This window comes from Ammodytes marinus (genome assembly GCF_949987685.1).
Source record: "Ammodytes marinus genome assembly, chromosome: 1".
NCBI classification, from domain to species: Eukaryota; Metazoa; Chordata; class Actinopteri; order Uranoscopiformes; family Ammodytidae; genus Ammodytes; species Ammodytes marinus.
The window spans coordinates 18,596,988-18,619,060 of NC_137230.1; the positions used below are offsets into that span (position 1 = coordinate 18,596,988).

A 22,073-nucleotide genomic window follows, 5' to 3' on the forward strand; every position below is an offset into this window, starting at 1 on the left:
TTGGCCTCGTTTCAGGCCTCTGAACAACCACCCACATCTTCAATTTAACTCCAGTACTTGCATGACAGTGATCATGTGTTTAAGAAGATGTATGGACGTGTATCCAAAGAAAGTGGCACTGATTCAAATAAAAAAGCTTATTGTGTCAGTGTTAGTCGCTCTAAATTAAATATCCATTCTTTGAAGCCTTTAGGATTCTGCAGTCAACAACACCTTGCATGTTAAGTCATTTTGTTTTTCACAAACTGTAGCACAAGACTGTTGTGGTTTACCAGGTTTTGTCAATCATTCGTAAACAGAGCATATTCTACTTGGTCACTCAGCCTGTTACACTATCATGTTGCAGGTTTCTTACTTGGAAAATTAAAAAAAAAATGTATAGACATTACCAACAACAGTAAAAACTGTTTCACATTGTGGTCAAGAACTTAAGAGACATCAACCAGGAGTACCCGTCAGTCCCTGAATAGGTCCTGAACTGAACCTGGATCTTATCTAGCCTTACCAAATTAAAACTAACCCAAACAAAGGCCATGTAGCTTGTGTCCGCAACAGAAACATTTATCAGTAAATGGAGATTGTGTGTTCTCGCTGGGCACTGTTCTCTGCTGTCAAAACTAAAAGTCAATACAGTATTTTTTCCCCCATTCCACCATCAAGCCACATAATGATTTAGCCCGAAGGTTAAAAGTTGGACTTGCAAACTGCAGTTTAATGAAAAAACTAAGCCAAAGCTGTCGGACCCAGAGTAAAGAATATAGAGTAGTATAAACGTTGGGGATCTGTAATGAATCAGGTTTCATGTAGCTGATATGGGCTAGCTTGGGACAACACTTTCAGGAGTTACCAATCTCTAGTATCTCTTAAAAAAAATAGAAGTTGGACCTCACAGACAGGCCAAACTCCTGTCCAATCCTAAGGTGTTTTTCCTTTCGTAGTTGATTTTGTTTCCCTTGTTTTTCTTGTTTGACTCTTTTACCCGGTATATTATCTCAACATCTTGGCCCTACAGAAAACGTTAATGGCTACACTAGAAATAGCTTTGTTGTCTTTGCCTTGAAACCATGGTGATGGGCCCCAAATGAGAACGGTAGTGTGAATCAACCAAAACGCTCAGAGCTCACAGGCACTTCAGCGGCTCAAATCCATATCCATTCAGACCAGTGTGGGTTCAAAGTGAGACAAGTTATTTTGTGCACTCAAATCGTTCTTCTGGAATCCCGCACACTTTTAACCAGCCTGCTTTTATCTTTTCAGGGAGGCTCTATTCAGAACAGGAAATCCAAGAGATGCCTAGAGCTTGTAGCGAGCAGTGACAATGAGTTTGGCTATCAACTGACACTTCAGAAATGCACCGGACAGAAATGGTTTATCACCAACGTGCTGTTTAGCAGCTCCTTATGATCATCTGCGGAAAGGAACACTGGAGTGAATAGCACACCTGACTGGATGGAGCTGCGTGTTTGTGTGAAAGGTTAAGAAGCAGGAGTCCGACTGGAGAGCGGTGCCTGATTGAACGTGATCATTTTGAGCACTGCGATGTCCTCTGATGAGCAGTCGACACATCGTAAATGTTAAACATTTTATTTTGCCTACAGGATCAGCCATAGTTGTTGGCGAATGTTTTGCAGATTTGAAATTGTAGTATATTTGGTATATTTTGTGGTAAATACAGTACAGTCAAACATTTTAGTTGACTTAAAGATGTAATGGGTCCAATATGTTTTTTGTACTGTTCATATTTGCTACTGTGTAGCAAGCTTTCCAAACCTGTCCCTGCTGTAATTATTTTCTTTTAGTGTCTCAGGTTTGTAGGTTTATTATGCGGCTGTGGGGAAATGTTAGAATAAATCACAAAATTATTATTTTCAAAATTGTTGATTTTTCGAATATTTGTCATATGTAACAGTAAAATAATTTATGTAACTACTGAGTGCAAGTGTCTTTTTTCTTTTGTTGTTAAAGACAGTCCCTGATTCAAGTCTTAACTGAAAAGTGTCGCCCTATCATTGAAATTGAAAGGACTCGAAACTGTTGAAATGTTTTTTTTGACTGTCAGGAATTTCTTGTGTGTTCAGTGCACATTCACACAGAAAAAACAGAAGCAAAAGTATAAATACTGCTCATGGCAAAACTGGGAACTTTAAAAAGGGGACAATAAATCTTATAAAAATTCTCAGGGATATAAGTCATGGCTTGTTGCTCATGGTGTTACTTAGGACTTACACTGACTGTACAGGAGATGTAGCTTGAGCAGCATGTTAGCAAGAGCCACTGATTCTGTCCTCAGTATGTATACACAGGATGTGTTCAAGCGCAGTTTCGAGGTTTTGCAGAGATCGAAGCCCAACACGTTCTAACTTTAGGCCCGTAAATAAAATAAAACAAACTTGAAACATAAAAATGCAGTATTGATTCAAATGGAAGCATATCTTTGTAGACATGCAGATAGCATTAATAGGCTTTATTAACCTTGACACTGTATTTACTGTAGATATTTGCTGTGCAGAAATGTGAGAATCATACTATCAGACACCATGGAAAACACTTAAAGTTTATTTAAGTTTGAGATTTTCCAACCCTACTGACAGGTGGTCAACCTAAGTGCATTTCTGTGTTTGGTTGTTTTCTATATCTGCAAAGTTATTTTATTGTGCTGTGTTTGTGTTGTCAAGTTGGTGAATGTTTTCTTGATTGGCTTGTGTTGACCTCTCAAGAGCCACCACAGATACTGTATGTCCGATAAAAGGGACTTTTTATTGAACAGTGCAGACTAATGTACATGCTGCATTTAGAAAAAAGCAAGACATGGAAGTGATGATGTCGTCTATTTGTAATGACAAATGCAGGAGCAGAAGCTGAGAAACGGGGCCGCTTTCTGCTCCGTCTTCTGCCGGCACCTGGGGAGGAGACGAGTGGCACAGCCTCTTTTCAACATGCCAGTCCTCATTACCATCCACATTCACCCAAGGCTTAGAGAAACCATGGCATTAAATATACATGGAAACCCACTTTCATCAAAAGGACCTCCCTCACTAAAGTGTGTTAATATATGCAATAAGAGCGCCTGCTCAAACTTTTGAATGAGAGAAATTCAACAAAACACTATTCCCCAGCACATTCCTCACACCCTTTTTTTAGTTGACCTCTCCTCCTGATTGCCTGCAGGTGCACTTTCCAAGGATTAATTAAAATTTTAAAATTACTGTAGATGGGGAATCTGTGTCATGTATGTACATTTGCTCAACCTCTATCATCATACTTTTAAAATTACATTTACTCATATTTGGAGTAAAAGAAACATCTAACTGTGTCCCTCAGGACTATTGAGCAGAGCTGTCTCGGTTTGAACATGAGTCACATGCAATATCTCCGAGAAGTGCTGGCCTGGTTTTGATGAAGCCGCGGAGATAATATTTCGCTCTTCCATTTGAGGTCTAGCATTTGCAAACGTGACGGTAATTTGTCTTGCATGAGAATTAAACACTGACTTTAACCGGTTACATCTCCTGGTTACAGCTGCCATGAAAATTTAAATAATATATGAGGATTTTTAAACATTTACACTTCCTTTAGCACCCCTGTAGCTTAACCGTTATAACCAAGTCCTTGTCGCAGCAGCCAGGGTTCGATGCCCTTTGTTGCATGTCTTATCCCTCTCTTCCCCATTTCCAATATGTCTCTCTGTATTTTCTAATAAAGCAGGTAAATGCCAAAAGAAATTAGCTTTAGAAAAATAAGGAATCATTTAAACTTTCCAGAAAAATACTGATTTAATTTCACCCCTCAATGAAATGTGTGCACCTTTTAATTTTCTATATGTACTGGTACATGTATTTACGGTGTTACCTGAGTGCTAGGAATTTTGGTTCCACTTTTGGTCCCTGCATTTTCCCCTTCGTACCTATGGGTACAGCAAGTATTTTATTGTTATTCTGTGCACAATATGTAGCCTAATTTGCAGAAGCTTCATATTTACCATGCAGACAGGTGAATTTTATCAACCTTTTTTCATATTATTATGGTATTATTATATAAGATAACTCTCAACGAAAATGGTGATTCCCAGAATGCTTTTGCTTAAAATAAAATCAAAGTCACCCCTGACACCTCTCTCCCTCTCTATCTCTCTCTCTGCCTCCCTCTCGCCTTTATTCCTGTATATTTCTCTGCGTCTATTATTAATTTATTTTTGCCTACTGTGGTAGAATACTGTGAGAGGCAACCTATCATGTCTCGTCATTATTTTCTGCCCCCCGACGCAGAGACATAAAACATTGAGGAATATATTCCTGGCAGAACTCGGGGTGTGATCAGGGGAATCAGCAGAGTTTTGAATGCCATATGGCGAACAGGGAAGCAGCTTGTCAGAAGTGAGAATATCTGAACGCACCCCAGGATCCAGAGAGAAGGTTTGCTCTGTTCTCTCTCCTACAGGTGAGGCACAGGTGAGAGGAAGCTGCCGCAGGGCGTGTGGGACAACACACACTCACAGACTCAGGAAGTGGGGAATACTGTAGTCGAAGCAGTTTAAAATAAACATTAAATCCTGCCAGACATAAAAATGACTTCTCGCTAAACAATCCATAGTCTAGGCCTACTCCCAGTGTTGGAGGGAATGTGAAAGCAAGATCAACAGATGTAGCAGAACAATGCATGTGGGTGTGGAATCTTTGTTCACCAAGCAGCAGGAATGCTTCACATGCGGAAACATTTTAATTGTTTTATTTTTTCTGTGCAAGTGCATCTAAGTTGCAACTGCGTTGCCATGGCTACACATCCTAAACCACATATTCTTAGATATCCCACAGGCATCAGACCATAGGTGAGCATAATAACTAAAAATAACTGATGTAATTGCTTGCAGATGCAGATGTAACTTTAATCTTTGCCCTTTTTTTATGTCACGCCTGAATGCTTCTTTCTACACGAATGAACCGGCTGACAAATCTCATTAGTTTTTTTGGGCGGTGCATTTTAGTCCGTGCTGTAGCCTAGATGAAGTATAAGAGGATAATGGTGAATTCAAGATTTGCGACAGTGGAAATTAATTTCTCCACTTGGGGAAAGATGAAGTGGACGCCAGAAGTCCTAATGAAAAAAGGCTGAAAGGGAGGGCCAAATCATCTCTAGCGAGACAGACAGACGTGCTTCAGTGGGCTACAGGAGATTTTCACCCTAAACAGGTTACTGGTATGAATGTTAATAGCATGATGTAAAAACATTCCTAGAAATTGTCACACACTTTATAGCATTAGATATATTATCCGTGAATAGAGCATGTACTACTCTTAATCTACTGTAAATTAAGTAGCCTACTGTATAAAAAAATAGAACTTTCAGAAATGCCATCAATTACAGTGGAAATGGATTCATAACTACAGACATAATTTGAAATAATGTAAGCTTATTCTGTGTGCATATTAATCTACTTGAAGTTGCTTAATTAAAGGTGCTCCATGGAACTTTCAGTTAATGTTAATTCTTGCACACCCTTTGGACAAAAGCGGTAGTGTTTTTACTACGCCAGCTGTTGACGAAAAATTTGACTTGTTTCAGAAATATTGAAAAAGTTCCTCATGAGCACCTTTAATCAATAGGATGAATAATGAATTAATAAATAAATTATTATATTCACCTTACCATTTTGACACACACTGAATTATCACTTCATAAAGTTAATAAGGCGATTATTTTTTGTCAGGTAGTGTTCCATCGTTGATAGGTTTTTTTCAGGAGAGAGGGTGAACCAATGCAATGAATCTGCAGGGCTTAGAGACTCAAATGCTCATTAGAGCCAAGGAGAAACTTTAGAGTTGCGTTCTGATTCTCTGTGGGGTCAGCACTACGACGACACATTTCAGATTACACATAATGTTTTGATCAATTGATACTTAAATATTAATTAGTGCAGCTTTACTTGTTATTTGTCGAGCAAACTATTTTTCTTTTACTGTAGTTTAATCCTGCGGCTCATTAATTGTCCCTTTGTTTCAGAAGTAAAAAAGTAGAAAAAATAAAAATGTCACATGTTCCATCTTACTGTCAAGTTAATCATCAACCATTAGTCTCATTCCTTCATTAAACGTTACTTTGTGTACCACTATTGTTCTATTCATAAGTGTTTACAACTGTGAGGGTGCACATATTGTGACATTTTATCTGCCACAGTTTACACTGGCTTCTGACAGAGATTGATGAGGCTCCATGAGGAAGCCATAAATCAGACTAAACAGTGAAAATGGTTATTGACTGCATTACCTGCAGTCTATTTGCTTGGAGCTTTTAGTAACTTCTTCCAGAAGTTAAATGTGTCTTAATGTAGAAAGTCTTTTTTTCATAGCATGACTATTTTGAATAAGGCATCAGCTGCGACTGTATCAATCACTGTACACAATCTTGATTCACTTAGTTTAAATAAAAGCTGAGTCAGGCCTATACTGAATACATTATCCTGAATGAAAACCTCTCCAACATAATTTCTCCCTATTCTCCTTCTGGGTATTATTGAAATGAGTGCAGCTCTGATTGAAAGAAAAGTCCTATCACGGGGATAACAGGAATTAGCAACATTTGCATTAAAACATGTTGACAGTTGATGTAAGACTTAATCATATCATATCAGATCACATGTCAAAGATTTGAAATGGGGAAACAGCTTGTCTGGCTCTGAAAAAAGGTAAGAAAATATATCTACCAGAACCTCTAAAGCTCACTACTTCAACATACAACATCTTATTTTTTTCTGCTGTTGTTTTGTTGTTGTTGTTGTTGTTGTTGTTGTTGTGTTAACACCATACAAAAAAACTGAATTGTTCAATTTCAGGTCATCTTGTCACTGCTCCCATACAGTTACCGTTGGACAAAGCCAAGCTAACTGTTTCCAGTTGTTATGCTAAGATAATCTAACAGACTCCTCATAATTTCACTCGATACCAATCTTCTCATCTACCTCCCAGCAAGAAAATTTGCCCCAAAATGTTTTTATAATAAGGTAATCATCAGACTTTCTCTAATTTAATATTATCAAATGGGTAATTTCTTGCATTTTTAGATTCAACACCATACAGGCTACTGGAACAGGCTACAACAAACAATTAAAATAAATACACTCATAACTGTTAACCAATTTAAAATTATTATTTTGAATCAGCCCCTCTACACTTGTAACTGTTTTAATTAGGCTATTATGTCTCTCATTCAATTGATCTGAATGTTTTAAATTGTTGTTGTCTGTGTGTGTGTGTGTGTGTGTGTAAACTTGTTATGTATTCTCATTGTATATTGTGTATATGTATAAACTCGACGTCATTGTAAAAGAGGGTCACCCCTCAATTGATCTTTCGAGGTTAAATAAAGGAAAATGAAATGAAATGAAAATGAAATACCTTTTATCTATCTATCTATCTATCTATCTATCTATCTATCTATCTATCTATCTATCTATCTATCTATCTATCTATCTATCTATCTATATATCTATCTATCTATCTATCTATCTATCTATCTATCTATCTATCTATATTTATATTAGGGCTGTCAAGCGATTAAAAAAAATAATCTAATTAATTACAGGCTCTGTGATTAATTAATCTAAATTAATCGCATACTTTTATGACACTTTTATACCTGTTAATAAAAACAGCTGTATAGCCTGCTACAGTTTGTTTCTCTCTCTCTCTCTCTCTCGCTCTCCGTCTCTTGTAACTTCTGTCTCCACAACAGACAGCGCTGCACTGCCACAGATGCCTATGCCGATTCATTCCCCATCGTCGTACTCATAGGCAAAAATATTGACACACACACACACATGTCCGTTTACGCGGGAGTTGAGACAGCTAGCAAACAAAATTGTACACACGGAGGAAGATTGAGAGATACTTTTGAACCTACATTGTTGCACCCACTAAATCAATAATGCACAGACACTGCGGAGAATAAAGTAAGATGTCTTCCTACCTTCATGCTTATTTGCCCGAAGCATCCCATAAACCGTCCATAGAGCCCTCGGCCCCACCCTTTCCCCCAGCTTCTCTCTTTACTTTTCTCCCTTTCACCCGTGCGGGCCGTGTATGCAAGCTACAGGTTCAGCTCGGTGCAGCTGCACACCACTTTTGCACCGGGTCAAAGGGCATCATAGAAGTGCGATTAATCTGCGTTAATTTTTTTAATCGCGTTAATTTTTCTCTGATTAATTAATCGAAATTAACGCGTTAATTTGACAGCCCTAATTTATATAATATACAGTATATATATATGTATCACACTGATCACACTTAATTCATATTTTATATTTTTAGGGGAGAACGGGGGTAATCTGAGCCACTTTTTACATTTGCTCCCCTCTAAGGGAGCTAAAATGATTTATCACTCAAATTTACACATTTCCCATTAATTCAGGATGTTTCATAGAAATGGGCATTGGCAGATTTTTTTAAAGACAAAGGGCAGTGAAAATATGATTGTTTTAAAAAAAGTTGTCATGTGGCTCAGTTTACCCCAGCTGTGGGTTAAACTGATCCACTTACTTTTTCCACTCTGAAACTACCATAACAACACATATTGTAACAGTAAGAATCCTGAAAGCTAGCCACACATTCCAGAACTAATGTTGGACTAGTACAGTCATATGAAAAAGTTTGGGAACCCCTCTCAGCCGGCAACATTGCACTGATTTGTTGAACCATGTACAGATACACAATCTGCAACCAGATGTTCTTGCAGGTCTTTGGAGGTGATCTTTGGGTTGTGTGCAACCATTCTCACAATCCGCCGCATATGCCGCTCTTGTACTTTTCTTGGTCTGCTAGACCTGGGTTTAACTGCAACTGTGCCTGTGTCCTTCCATTCCCTGACAACGTTCCTTACAGTAGAAATTGACAATTGAAACCTTTGGGAAAGCTTCTTGTAGCCTTCCCCTAAACCATGATAATGAATAATCTTTGTTTTTAAGATCTTTTGGGAGCAGTTTTGATGGTCCCATTCTGTCTCACTTCAGCAGAGAGTCAAAGAGACTTGATTCAACTTGCATTTAGGCACCTAAAATACATTTTCTCATGATTAAACAGACATTTCTATGAGGTTCAAGGCTTAACAACATAATCCAACCAACTTTGTGTTTAAAGTCATCAGTTTTACATGCTGTTACAGGCATTAAAATCAACAAAACCACAAGGGTACCCATATTTTTGCACAGCCAGTTTTTCACATTTTATTTTATTTCACACAACCAAATACTGATTTTCAAAAAATCTTTGTTTGGAAAACATCCCAGTACTTAGCTGTTCCTGGTAAATTAAAGACATACCACTTTTATCTTTTTTTTGTGAAAGCAGAGTCAATTATAATGCCGGCTGAGAGGGGTTCCCAAACTTTTTCATATGACTGTAAAAGAATGATGGGGTTTGGTCAATTAAGCAAAGCAAATTTTCTAAACACTTGAAAGTAGCTCTGAACAAAATCAAATACAATATATTATAATTCAAAAGGTTTTAATAAGACTCAAATGAAAGATAGAACCAGTTAGATTAGAACACAGTCTGGGGGTCAGAACACAGGACCCTTAGAGCCAGCTAGTGTCTGGGGGTCAAAGCATAGGAAAATCAGAACCAGCGAGAACAGCCTGGGACTCAGAACACAGGAGAAGACCCAACTGGATTATAACATCAGCCTGTCATACTCTACAACTAGGCCTACTCTACATTCCAGCCCTGAAGGTTACAGGGAAAGATGAGAAGGTGCTCTTTCCGTGTGGTTGCCCCAGGTCGTCTTCCTGGTGTATTTCCTTGGCATGATGGCTTTTCTACAATGTGTATGACATTAAAATAAAACATATGTTATGTAATATTACATTAAAATATGTTTAAGAATAAATTTAACTTGTGCCTCACAGCATTTGGCTCACTTTTCCCCACCACCACAATTTGAGAAAAAACTACCTCTCTTAGCATTTCAGGCTAATCTTCAGTTATCAGTATCACATGGTTTCATATGTTGGTAGTTCATCAACACGTATGATAGAAGTTTTTCTACGTGAATACATTTGCTTTGGCACAACAGTTGATTAAGTTGACAGCAAGAAAATTTACTTTTACATGCAAAATACCTATTTTGGTGAAAAAAACATGCTTACCACAGCACCATGAGGTCCTCTCTTTCAGGGCCATGGGGAAATGAGAGGGGCTTGAAAACATATATCTCACATGACCACAAATGTTTTCCGTTGCCTAGATACAGGGGGTGGCTCACATTACCCGATGCCTCAGATTCCCCCGTTCTCCCCTATATATATATATATATTAGAGGTGGGCATAGATTAATTTTTTTAATCTAGATTAATCTAGATTAATTTTGGAATTAATCTAGATTAATCTAGATTAAAATGGCTCATTTGAATTCATTCATAATATGTGTGTGCTCCCTAAATAATGACTCAAAGTAAGTCTTTGAGAACGTGTTTCTCAAGCCAGGTGGCGCATCAGACCAGGGGCTCATCTCCTGTGCAGGTGCACACCTAATGCATCAAGTTAACTTGCGTGCAGAAAGAGGATGTCACGGAACTCATGTCCGTTAGCTATTCAATATAAGACTGTCAAAATAAAAGTCCCGCAAAACAATCGTTATTTTGGGGATTAACTTCTCCGCGTGAGAAATTTGAGTTGTAGGCTAGCGTGTGAGAGTGTGAGCTGGTTGATATGAGTGTGTCTCACGGCCACAAGGGTGAGACTTGGCAGCTCTGTCAGTTGTCAAACAAAGCGGACGGACGTGGTCTCTATAGCAACGAGATCAGCTGAGCTATCACTGATAAAGAAAAATATTGTTTCCATAATGATTTCCATAGCCTTAAGCCATAGGCTAGCCTACATGTTGTGTAATTCAGTGATTTTCAACCTTTAATGAGTCGAGGCTATGCATTGGCTTTGGCGATTTCCCTTGCCTCTTTTTTTTCTCTCCACACAAAGCTCTCCCATTGCACACACGCATGCCCCGGCCGCTTCCGAGAGCACAGACTGTTAGAACTCCTACAGTAAACCAATTCCGCATTGCACAAGGTGCAAACAACCTTGGTCTTGTCGAGGTTTCCATTGGGAAGCTTCTTAAAAATACATTTTCCCTGAAGCAAACCCGGCGGCTTCCTAGCTGCATCCATGTCAGCACGTTACATTTGATGTGGTAGGCTACACAGGTGCGAAGTCGGACTCGTTCTGACTCGTGCACTACAGTGCAATTCGGCCAGGTATATATCCGCGCTAAAATAAGAGGAACAAGAGATTAACGGCGATATTTTTTTTATCGCCGATAAGAGTCTGGCGTTAACGCAGCACGTTAACGCCGTTATCGGCCCACCACTAATATATATATATATATATATATATATATATATAGGCTATATATATATATATTTATATATCTCACACTTAATTAATATTATTAATATATATGAACTGATGTTGTGAAAACAGTTTGGCTCTGTGAAGGCATGCTTGTCAAGTCAAACAGCACCATGTAGAGTCTGAGACAGACTGGGTTGATGCAAATTTAATCTCACCTCAAAGGGTGATTCAATCTCTGCTTGTCACACAGTATATTAGGTTAGAGAAGATAAATATTAATGGTTCATTTTACTTTGCCCGCAATATTCTGCCTCCTGAATGCTCACCAGCAGTACGAATGGCTGACACCCCTGATCTAGGACACCAGACACATCTTTACTGAATAAATAGAAAAGTCCATTAACCCACAGACACAATCCAACAATGGCTAATCACTGCAATCTGGATTAAGACTTTGCTCATGCAGCACTGTTGAGATAGACATCTTGCGAGCATTAGAGCTAAGATCTATTTCTATTCCCGTCGTCCCACGTGCAGACCTGCATTGGAAATAAAATCCCTCCGAACAGACTTATTGATCATGAATGCTTCAGCAGTTAAGGATTCTCCTCCCTATGTCACCACATGAACGGATAGTGGTCTTCGAGGAGCAAGTAGCTAATCTGCGTCACCTCAGATCTGTAAATATAATACAACATGATGAAAACCATAAACACAAACATTGGGAAAGATTATATATATATAATACATCAGTATATCAAGTCTTTAATTCATCAGAAATGCCAAGCTGGTTCAAGCTTCTCAAATGTGATGATCCTGCAGCTTTTGTCTGTTTGCTTTCATTGTAAATTGCATTTAATGTGACACATGCACTCAGTGAAGGGAGAGTAAATACTTTGTATCTTTCATTTAAATCTATTGTTCATGTTATTTTCATGTTATCATCCGTTTGATGTGTTCAATCGTGCTGACCGAGAAAATTCAGGCAAAAAGCATCTTCCAAGCAGACTGAGCGCAGTAACCTTATCATGTGTTTTAGAAAGAGAAAAGCTCATTCTGTGGCAACCTGGCTCTGAAATTATCACAAGTACACACCACACAATAAGCTTTCATTCTCCTTATATTGCAGCAGAAAATCCATGGATTGAACAGACTTTAGAAAAATCTGACTTTTTCTGACTTTCTGACAAAACAGAGACTATATTTGTTTTGAGAGATGGAAACAAAACAGATTGCTTATTCCAAGTCCTTCTAGGCAAAATAATAATAAATAAGCATTAGGAACAAATATTCTTTGAGATAAAGTGAGAGCTGTCCAGAATTACTATTTCAGGTCAAAAAAATCAAAATTTTGGGGAAATACTCTTTTAAGACCAGAAATAAGTACAAAGGTAGCAACCATCTTCCTACCAGCACCTCTACAGCTCACTTTCAATCATTATCTCAAATTAAAATGAGAATTTCACGTTCTACTTGTAAATGCCAGACTATTTCTTGGCCGGGAGCGTGTAGGCTACTGGTCCATTATCTGCTCGGAGTCAAGAAAATGCCAAACTTGTAACCCAAGTGCCAAGAGCATATTGCCTGCTGGCTGTAGACACGTATTTCACAAACAGATATGAAAGTGGTTTACATTTTTTCGGTCTAACTCTCAGCCAGAAAGCAAATACTGTATTTCTAATGATTCCCATAAGGTGTAACCACAGAATCCCCCTAAAAAAAGGTAAATACTGTTATTGTCCAAAGCCACGTTAGCGGGCAGCTCATTTGTGAACATGAGAGTTGGCAGAGACTGGTGACAGCTGATGGATCCAAGTCAATGATTGTAATAAGTGAGGATCTATTAGTTGGACTGGATCAACAGGGGTCTCAGTGGGTGAGAAGAAGACTAGGTCAGATCAGTCGATGTTCCCATGCAGCTGAGCTTAGGTTTGTGCTAATTAGACAATGAATGGAGATGTGTCAAGAACACGTTTGTGAGCACATCACTGTGATGGTTCACCTCTCTGAAACAGAAAGGGACGACAGATTGTTGCGTGTATATGCTACAGCCACAGGCTTCAGACAGAGATCGGCTGTTGTCAGTTAGATGGGATGCTACCAAAGAATTTCCTTTTAGACTTCTTTTTTATTTGGTCAGAATCTGACACAGCATTGGCTGTGCAACTGCACATAATTGTTACAATGTCATGAGTTGAAATGCTCTAAATGAACAAAGTGTGGCCTTAGTAAATGTTATTGAATGTTGTTAATCGCATGTTTCATAAATCCACAGTTGAAATGTGCCTTTCAGCTCATCCTCCCTTTGCAGAAGATAGTCACACACACTAATTGTGTAATTAGCTGCTTTTGTGAAGCAGATACCACATAATCGCAAACAGAAGCCATAAAATTGAACAGGAAGCTTTTGTGTTTTCCAATCTGGCTTTCAAGTCTTCATTTGTGTTGACCAAAGTGGAAATAAACTGTATTTTTAGATCCATTTTACCATAGGATCCTAGACTGGAAATCCAGACCCACGTCTAGAATGATGTATGTATAGGTTCTGGCGATGAGCAATAGGCACGCAATTGGCTAGCACTACGACTGACTACGACCAATCAGAGTAATGAACAAGGTGACGTAAGCCCCATTTGTTTTGCGACCAGTGGGGCAAACTGGTAAATGAAATGTTTGCCATATAAGGTCGGCAAAACAGCAAATAAATCTTTCTTGCTAATGAAAGATTTGAAAGTTGCCTTCTGTTAATTTTTTCATTTTCTGTTAAAGGTCACATATTATGCTAAATGCACTTTTTAAATGTGTTCTAACATATCCATGGGTCCACGGTGTGCCTAGAGACTGCCAAAATATTTTTAAAAATAACAATCTCTCCTTTTCTCACTCTCCCCCTTTCTGAAACCCCCACCCCTCCCCCCCCCCCAATATACTCCAGTCAGAATTCTCCTCGTTTCTGACCTCACAAACTGGAAAGCCAGAAGCTTCCACTGTGCAGCCCACACCCCTATTTCTTATTGGTCCACGGCCCTGACAGACAGAGGGCGAGGCGTATCTGGCTTCGCTTCCGGACAGGGGGCGGGGGGAGCTCAAAGATTGTATATTTACGAGGGGAGCTGCAGCTCTTTTTTAAAAAATAGGCCATTGTGAGATTAGCTGAACATCAGCATAGTACAATAAATTATCTGAAAGTTTTTTTCAGCAAACAATTAAAGAAAAACGTATTAGGGACCACTAAGACCATATAATATGATGTATAATAGTACCGAAAAGTGTATAATATGGGAGCTTTAATAGGTGTCGAGGCAAAAGCTGTTTCTTACAAATTATCCACACCCGTTGTTATTTACTATTATACAGCAGTTGGTTCTGAGCGAGTGATTTGATTGGACGAGAGACCTTCTGAGCGTTCTGAAGGAGTGCTGATATTAGCCAACAACATCACTCGGGACTGTTCACCAAACTGTAGACCAACTGTCAAAATCACTCCGCGGCTCACTGATGAGCCGGAGCTTCACTTGTGTGTTATCTGTGTGTGTGTGACTCAGGTTGACTGTGGCGAGTCTCTCCCCTGTGAGAGGACATCGCTGCCACACACAGACACACAGACAGAGACAGTGTGCGGTAGTCGCTCACACTCACGTTACTGAAGACAGCAATAGTGTGTGGAGATAAACTCAGGCTGCTGAATAATACGAGCGCAGCATAGCTTTAGCCTAGCTTTCCCACCTCATTGTATAACGTTACTTCCCCCGGGCCGAAATACACTCTTAAACTCTGGGAAATGAAGCGTGGGGGTTTGGATTGGGCAGCGGACTTTATTACCAACTAGATTAAGATCCGCCGTTCCGTTTCTTTGGTGATTTTTACGGGACATCGGGCCGCCGTGGTTAATGTTACCAGAGTAAACAAAGCAAGACGAGCTCACTCGCGTAAAGTTGTTGCTCAGCAACGCGCTCCGCTCTGACTGCTGTTGTCGAACTATTTGTGTTTGTCACTACTTCAGCCACAATTTAGTTTTTTGTCACTTGTCTGTTCCCATATTAACTCTCTTGTCATTTCAGACCCGTCCACTCCCCCCTGCTCTGCACTCCCTGCTGATTACTTCCACCTGGCCTAACCACACTCACCTGCTCCCCATCAGCTATTAGCCCCACAGTATACTGTGGGGCTAATAGCTGAGGGAACAGACAAGTGACAAAAAACTAAATTGTGGCTGAAGTAGTGACAGTGTTGGCGGAAGCAAATACATTCTTAAATGATTAAAGATAACATTTTAAAGTTAACTTGTGAATTTCAGTTGTAAAACTGCTGTATAAAAGCAATAGCACACTCGAGGTCGCATGTTGTCGCTCTAGTCCTGATATAGAGCGACAACATGCTCCCTCTCGTGTGCTATTGCTTAATCACGACTTCCGAGGCACAGCACTGTCGTCAGCCGGATACATCCACCCATATCAGATAGTATGATTTGATTGGTCAATCGAAATTTCCTCACATAGTTAATGAGCTCCAATGGTTCGTGCCCAAAGTAAGCTGCGGAGCAAATTTAAATTTGCTTGCAGCAAGTCTGGATTTCCAGGGTAATTGGATCCCATTTCCATTGCAAATAAACAAATATCTACCAATAGGCTTTTACATGACATACGATGAGTTACAGTATTTTGAAATGTTGTTTTAAACTCTGCTAATAACCACAGTTTTGTACTGTAGAAATTTCACAAAGCAGACAAGAGAAAGGGATGTGCACTGATTGATCATTACACCTATCTGGACACTTTGGATGATCCTCTGACCTCATTTCTAAATGGGGCCAAAGCGCCCATTTTGGATAATTCAAAACAACAGAGGGCAGTTCGTTAACAATCACATCTTAAATATCCTTCTCACTCCACCATCTTCAATCAAAACAAATGACCTGGGCAACATGAGGCAGCAGTCTGAGCCACTCTGATCTTGTTTTCCTGAAATAGGAGATGTGACAGATTTTTAGATGCTGAAACTGTTTGAAATGCTAATGAGCTCGGTCAGTAAAAAAAAACATGAAAGGAACACCAATAAACACCCACAAGCATATGTGCAGAGCCAACACAAACAGACAAACACACACACACACAAGCAAACATATTCAAAGGCAAAGGCACAATGCCCACAGGTACAGTATGTGTTGGATGATGGATGGCCATATTGTCTGCACCATTGTGAGAGAGCAGGGCTGCACTTTAACTTCAACAGCCTCCTGCACAATAAACTCTGCAGCTGAGCCCTACTCTTTGACTTACAGGTAAGGTTGCCTATTTGAGCTGTATTTGGCACATTTAAAGGAGTCACCCAGGGTCATGAACGAGGGCAAGGAGAGCTGTGTGATTGATGGCTGTGGTGCATGGCAGTTTTGCAACCAAAGCACCACGCATCTTGTTATCAGACCTTGGAAGTGAGGGGAAAAAAGAGCCAAAGCACAAACCAATGCCCTTGATTTACCGACCAATCCTCATTACGACCATCACCTACACAAGCACCTGGAATGAGATGCCTCTGGAAAGGAGCTGGCCATACTCTGAGTGACAGAATGAGGGATTTGCAATTCCAGGGGACCTTGGCATCCAGCCACTGCACTGAGATAAGCCAACTGAAGTGGTTTGAGCTCCCAAATTTTTTTTTCAAACACCCTCGGGTAGAGGGAGGTAACGAGGAGGACTCATTCAGGACAGACATTGTTTTGGGATTATACTGTATCTGCCAGTTCTTCTCACTCCACTGAAACACCAACTCGGCAAGAAAATGGACATACATTTTTCGCAGTTACCTCTGCATAACATCTTGTCGAGGATCAGCCCAATGATATTCAACATTACCAATTCAGAATAGCTGAGGCTACACCGACTAAGATTTATATTCACAAATCCATATTCATTTAAAGGCAAGGAAAATATGTGGTACCAGGGGGATCACTGTATTTCTTCTTTTGAAGATGAGCTGAGTGCAAAAAAATTTAATTGTGTTTGTTAAATTTGATTGTTGCTTATGTAGTTTGGATTATAAAATATCATGGAAAAACACAAAGGACTTAAAATCAAATGTGCAGGCATTTTGCAATACAAATGTCAGATATTTCAAATTCCATTTACCTTGGTACCATTCTCTGGATGTAGAGCATTCCCAAAGCAAGCTGTTGGTGGATTATAATTGCATTCATAGTGTGTTTAGTGTGGTCAAGGAGCAATTGGGCTAAGTGTATCCTACAGTGGCTACCAGTGGCTGCTAGAATATGAGTCTAGACACTGGTACTTGTCTACCTTAATTGCTGCAAATGGCTCAGCGACATACGACATCCAAGACACTGTCATATACTTTGCTACTGTTATCAGCTTGGTACTCACTCACAAAAAAGTCAACAAAATCACAACTGTGTTGGGTGCTGAATCCACAATTGTGGACAAGCTTCCCATTAGCAGGAACTCCACACATCTTCCTCACAGATTTTAAACATAGGCCTATCTGTTAAGACAGCCTATAAAGACTATTCTGCGATTTTTTTTATTGTTTGACTATGTAGCAGTTTTATCTGATGAAGACGGTACTTACACAATTTTTGCAAATTTGAGGTTGTCCCCACATGATTAAAAGCACTTATTGTAAATCACTTTCGATTAAAAGTGTCATCTAAATGAATGTGTTGTTATAGCCACATATACATGCTCAATTTTCAGTGGTGCAGCACTGAGTGCTACTGGGCGATGTAGATCTGTGCTAGCTTATCATCCTTCACAACCACCTCTCTGCAACTCGTCTGCAGTACAACGATGTACAGACAGTGTTGCCTTTACATAATCCCAGGAGCAAAAGCAGTTTGCTCAAAATATTTTTGAAAAATGAATGTTGGTATAAAAATTTGATTCATCATAATTATCTTTGCATATTATATAGTAATACCCCATGTTTAAAGATGAAGAAAATCAAAACTAAACGATGTGCACTCAAAGGTGCAGGGACATTATAATCTTCAAGGAACAGTATGTAGAATGTATTGTAATTTTTCAGAACATACTTGGTAAAAAAGTAATGTAATTTTCACAAGTATTTTTTAAATAGTATATAATAGCTTAAAAATACAATTAGTTTTTTCTTTTATTTCCTTAGAATTAGCCTATTATATATCTACATAGGAGCAGGTCCCCCCTAGATGGAGGCCACAATTTTGCACTGCCATGGTTTTACGGTAGCACAAAATGGACTAGATGAATGGCGATTTGCATTTGATAAAGTGGGTGTCCTGGGGAAATGCACCTGTTGGAAGACCAAGAAGAAGTATTATAGAATAAATAACTAAATACATCTTCACTTCATCACTTGATATTTTGGAAAGACATGAGGCAGTGGTGGATGATGCCATCTTTAGTAACTAGCTTCTTGGCCTTGAAGGCAACTGGAGCTTCTGTTATTATAGAAAGTGAGGAGTTATCTAGGGAGCGTTGCATTCTAGCACTTTCACCACTAGATGCCACTTAATATTAAGATATTACACACTGCACGTTTTGTGTTTCATTACTTATGGTGCATGGATTACTTAATTACAGCAGCTGACACCTATAGCGTTGTGTAGTAGGATACTGATATGATGCAGTCTCTCTGTAAGAAATTGCACACGGTTGCGGCTTTGCGTCATAAATGGGCTGATTAGAGGGACACATATACATTTTACTATTCAGCCATTAGTGTCAAGTGAGAGTAAAATTGAGAAAGTTGAGGAATTTCCTTTAGAGTTTTACATAATATGAGCCTCTATTCTTACAAAAAGACCAAGAAATGCCATAATGAGCATGTTATACATACATATACCTTATCATAATAGCATGGTAATATGCTGTTTCATAGGCAAATAAAACTGACGAAACATTGGAATAATGAGATACAGCATCTTATTCTCACCACCATGACTACATGCTCTGTGTATTGCAGCTTTTGGTGTGAAATGATCAGCATTTTTTTCCCTAGTCTCCTCATCCAGTATCATGCAGATAAACATCTGCTGCTGACAGTTATATTGGATTCTTAATTTGAACTGAAGAGGATCATTAGAAATTTAATGGAGCACAACAGACTCAAGCAGACTTTTGGGCTCCTAATCGAAGGAGGCTGATTCACAACAGCAAAATGAGTGGGAGGTGCTGAGCCAGTTTCCTATTGGGCCCCAGCTTTTGACCTGACTCCAGAGTAATCAGACATTAGGCCATTTGGAGGGGAGCGTAAAGCCTATATAAAAAAAATACATTTCAGGACTTTTCATTCTAAATATGTTTGGCATCAATATTTCTCTATGTAATTATTTTGGAAGGGGAGTTGGGATTTATTTTGGGACATGATGTAGTAAACATGGAGCTCCGCTAAAAGGTTATGGGGAGATAAGCAATTAGCACCAAAGTCACCAGCTTAATTATTCTGATCACATTGCATTCTTGATGTGAATTATTTAAATGTAGGGAATTTTGATGACTCCAGTATGCATATGTATAAGAAAAATTCAGCAATTTGGTGAAAAATTTAAATAACAGTCATCCCATTAAAGAGACATTTTTAAGGAGAGCCGTCTGGCCTGGTGGGACTACAATGTTAGCACGTGCACATGAGCCATGAAAGGCATGAGTGTTCAGGACTTCAAGGTGTCATGGTTTCACTGTACCCTCACAGAAAGAAAGAAAATTATACACTTGGAAAACTATGCAGATTTCTAATATCACTCAATCATCTGCTTACCTGACATACAGTATTTCATAAACTGTCGATACCAAAATGTCCAAACACCTGGAATCCCCTTGTTAAAACGGTTTATTTCCAACCTGCTTGAAGTGCCTGCTCAAGCACAAACAAAGAAAAAGGAAAACACTGAGCAGCAAGAGGATGTGAAGAAGAAACAAAGCTGGAGTGATAGCATCATGCCTTACAGTTATGTTTAGTGAAAACAAAGTGAGGTTTATTCACTCAATTGTTTACCAGGAGAGGTGGGTGTACTGTTCAATGTGAAACACTCTGTTGCTTCATTCACATGAGTTTCACTGTGCTGTAAAAAGGGTTTGATTATCCAAAAGCCAAATGGTCCTTGAAGATTCTCTCTCACCTATTGATGAACAAGCGTCAGCACCAACAGAGGGGAGGCGGGTTTAAGTGTTAAATTAGTTTAGTATTTTTAACATCACAAAGAGACATATTTTTCCTGAGAGATGCACTTAGTTTCTCAGTTGCAAAGTGATTTGTCGCCTGCATGTCAGCACAACCCTTTCACTGTACAGTTTATTGCACTCTATTTAAAAACAAGCTTATGTCGTAAAAGCAAGATGTTTAAAAAATGAAGTTGAATGTGAGAGTACAGGTTATGCATGTGGGTTGATGGATAAATATAATTAACAAAAAAGCTACTGTATGGATTCCAATTTGTCGGAACTCTTATATCCAACCGATATTACATTTAGTCTGTGGCACATAGCTCCAAACTTGTTTGTACCTTCTGAACACAAGCCTTTAAAAATGATTGTAAATATGTGTTCAAGTGCTTGATTATGCTAGATCATTTCCAAAACACATGAACACTGAAGTTATAAGTAAAAAATATTCAAACCAGAGTAAAATTACATTTGAAATTTTTTGACACTTTTTTTTTATTGTGCTACTGAAAACCTGTCAGCAACAGGGTGTATGTGGGAATGAGGCAAGCTTAATAGTCAGGGGGCCAATTCTGAAAAGGGCTTCCGTTAAGACTTTTGCGGACATGTTTTGTTACAAGCTGTCACCTTATTTTTTTAGTTAGAAGACACCCATAGGTAAGATGTTAGGGTGGTTGTCAAGCTGAAAATTTATTTTTGTGACTTTTACAAGCAATTTCAGGACAATTTTTTGGTTTCCTTCTCAATACGACATGCCAACAATAAATGCTGAATATCTCCACAACCACAAGGACCATATACATAAAAATGGTATCAAATGAAAGCTAACACTCATGGGATGTCTGCTGAAGTGTCAGAATAAACATTTATTGTACAGTTTAAGAGAAAACAGAACTAGAACATGAAAAAAACTATCTCCGCCTAAAGAGAACCAGTTTTCAAAGTGAATAGCAGCTTGGAAACATAACATGGTATCCCAAAACCTCTATAAATCAGTACCCCTATCTATGGGAATGAGTCATGCCAAGTTTAAAACTTGTAGGGAGAGACAGTGCAATTCTGCACAAGTTATAATACTTACATGTTCAGGCGGAAATGTAGCACACTACAGTTTATGGTGGTCTATGGTGCTATTTGACTTCATTAATGTACCAGGTTGTAACACAAATTATATTTAATTGACATACAGTATCACTATAGTTATTAATTACATCCTAAAAATTAGTTCTCTCTCACTTAGGGTTAGGGGTTAGTGACTAGTTAGTCGTAATAACTATATAATAGTCATATGGCAACGGTATGTTTTTCCCCATCCAAGCAGTGGCACTCAGGTATGCAGCCAACAGAAGGCACCCAGGGACCATGTGCTAGGTCTGAGTACTGGTCAGGGACACAAAAGAGTTTACTGTTTTGATAATTAATACCTTCCCAATAAAAACATGGATTACCCCAAGGGTGCCTGGTACTGCACTGACTTCCACTTTCCTTACATCCACATATCGTCAGCTCCGAGCACTTGGCCTGTACAGGTTCTTTGGTTAAAAGCTGGGGGACAAGCATGCCATCCTTCATGTGCCAACCACAA

The 22,073-nt window shown here is 39.0% G+C and overlaps 1 protein-coding gene across 1 annotated transcript in view; it reads left to right on the top strand.

The window, feature by feature from the left end:
- Positions 1 to 1,830, top strand: part of galnt18b (UDP-N-acetyl-alpha-D-galactosamine:polypeptide N-acetylgalactosaminyltransferase 18b) — a 65,983-nt gene extending 64,153 nt beyond the window's left edge. Inside the window, exon 11 of the mRNA XM_080037263.1 lies at positions 1,258 to 1,830. Within this exon, the coding sequence (XP_079893389.1) occupies positions 1,258 to 1,404 (147 nt within the window). The 3' untranslated portion in view covers positions 1,405 to 1,830. The remainder of the gene's footprint in view (positions 1 to 1,257) is intronic.
- The last annotated feature ends 20,243 nt before the right edge of the window (positions 1,831 to 22,073 follow it).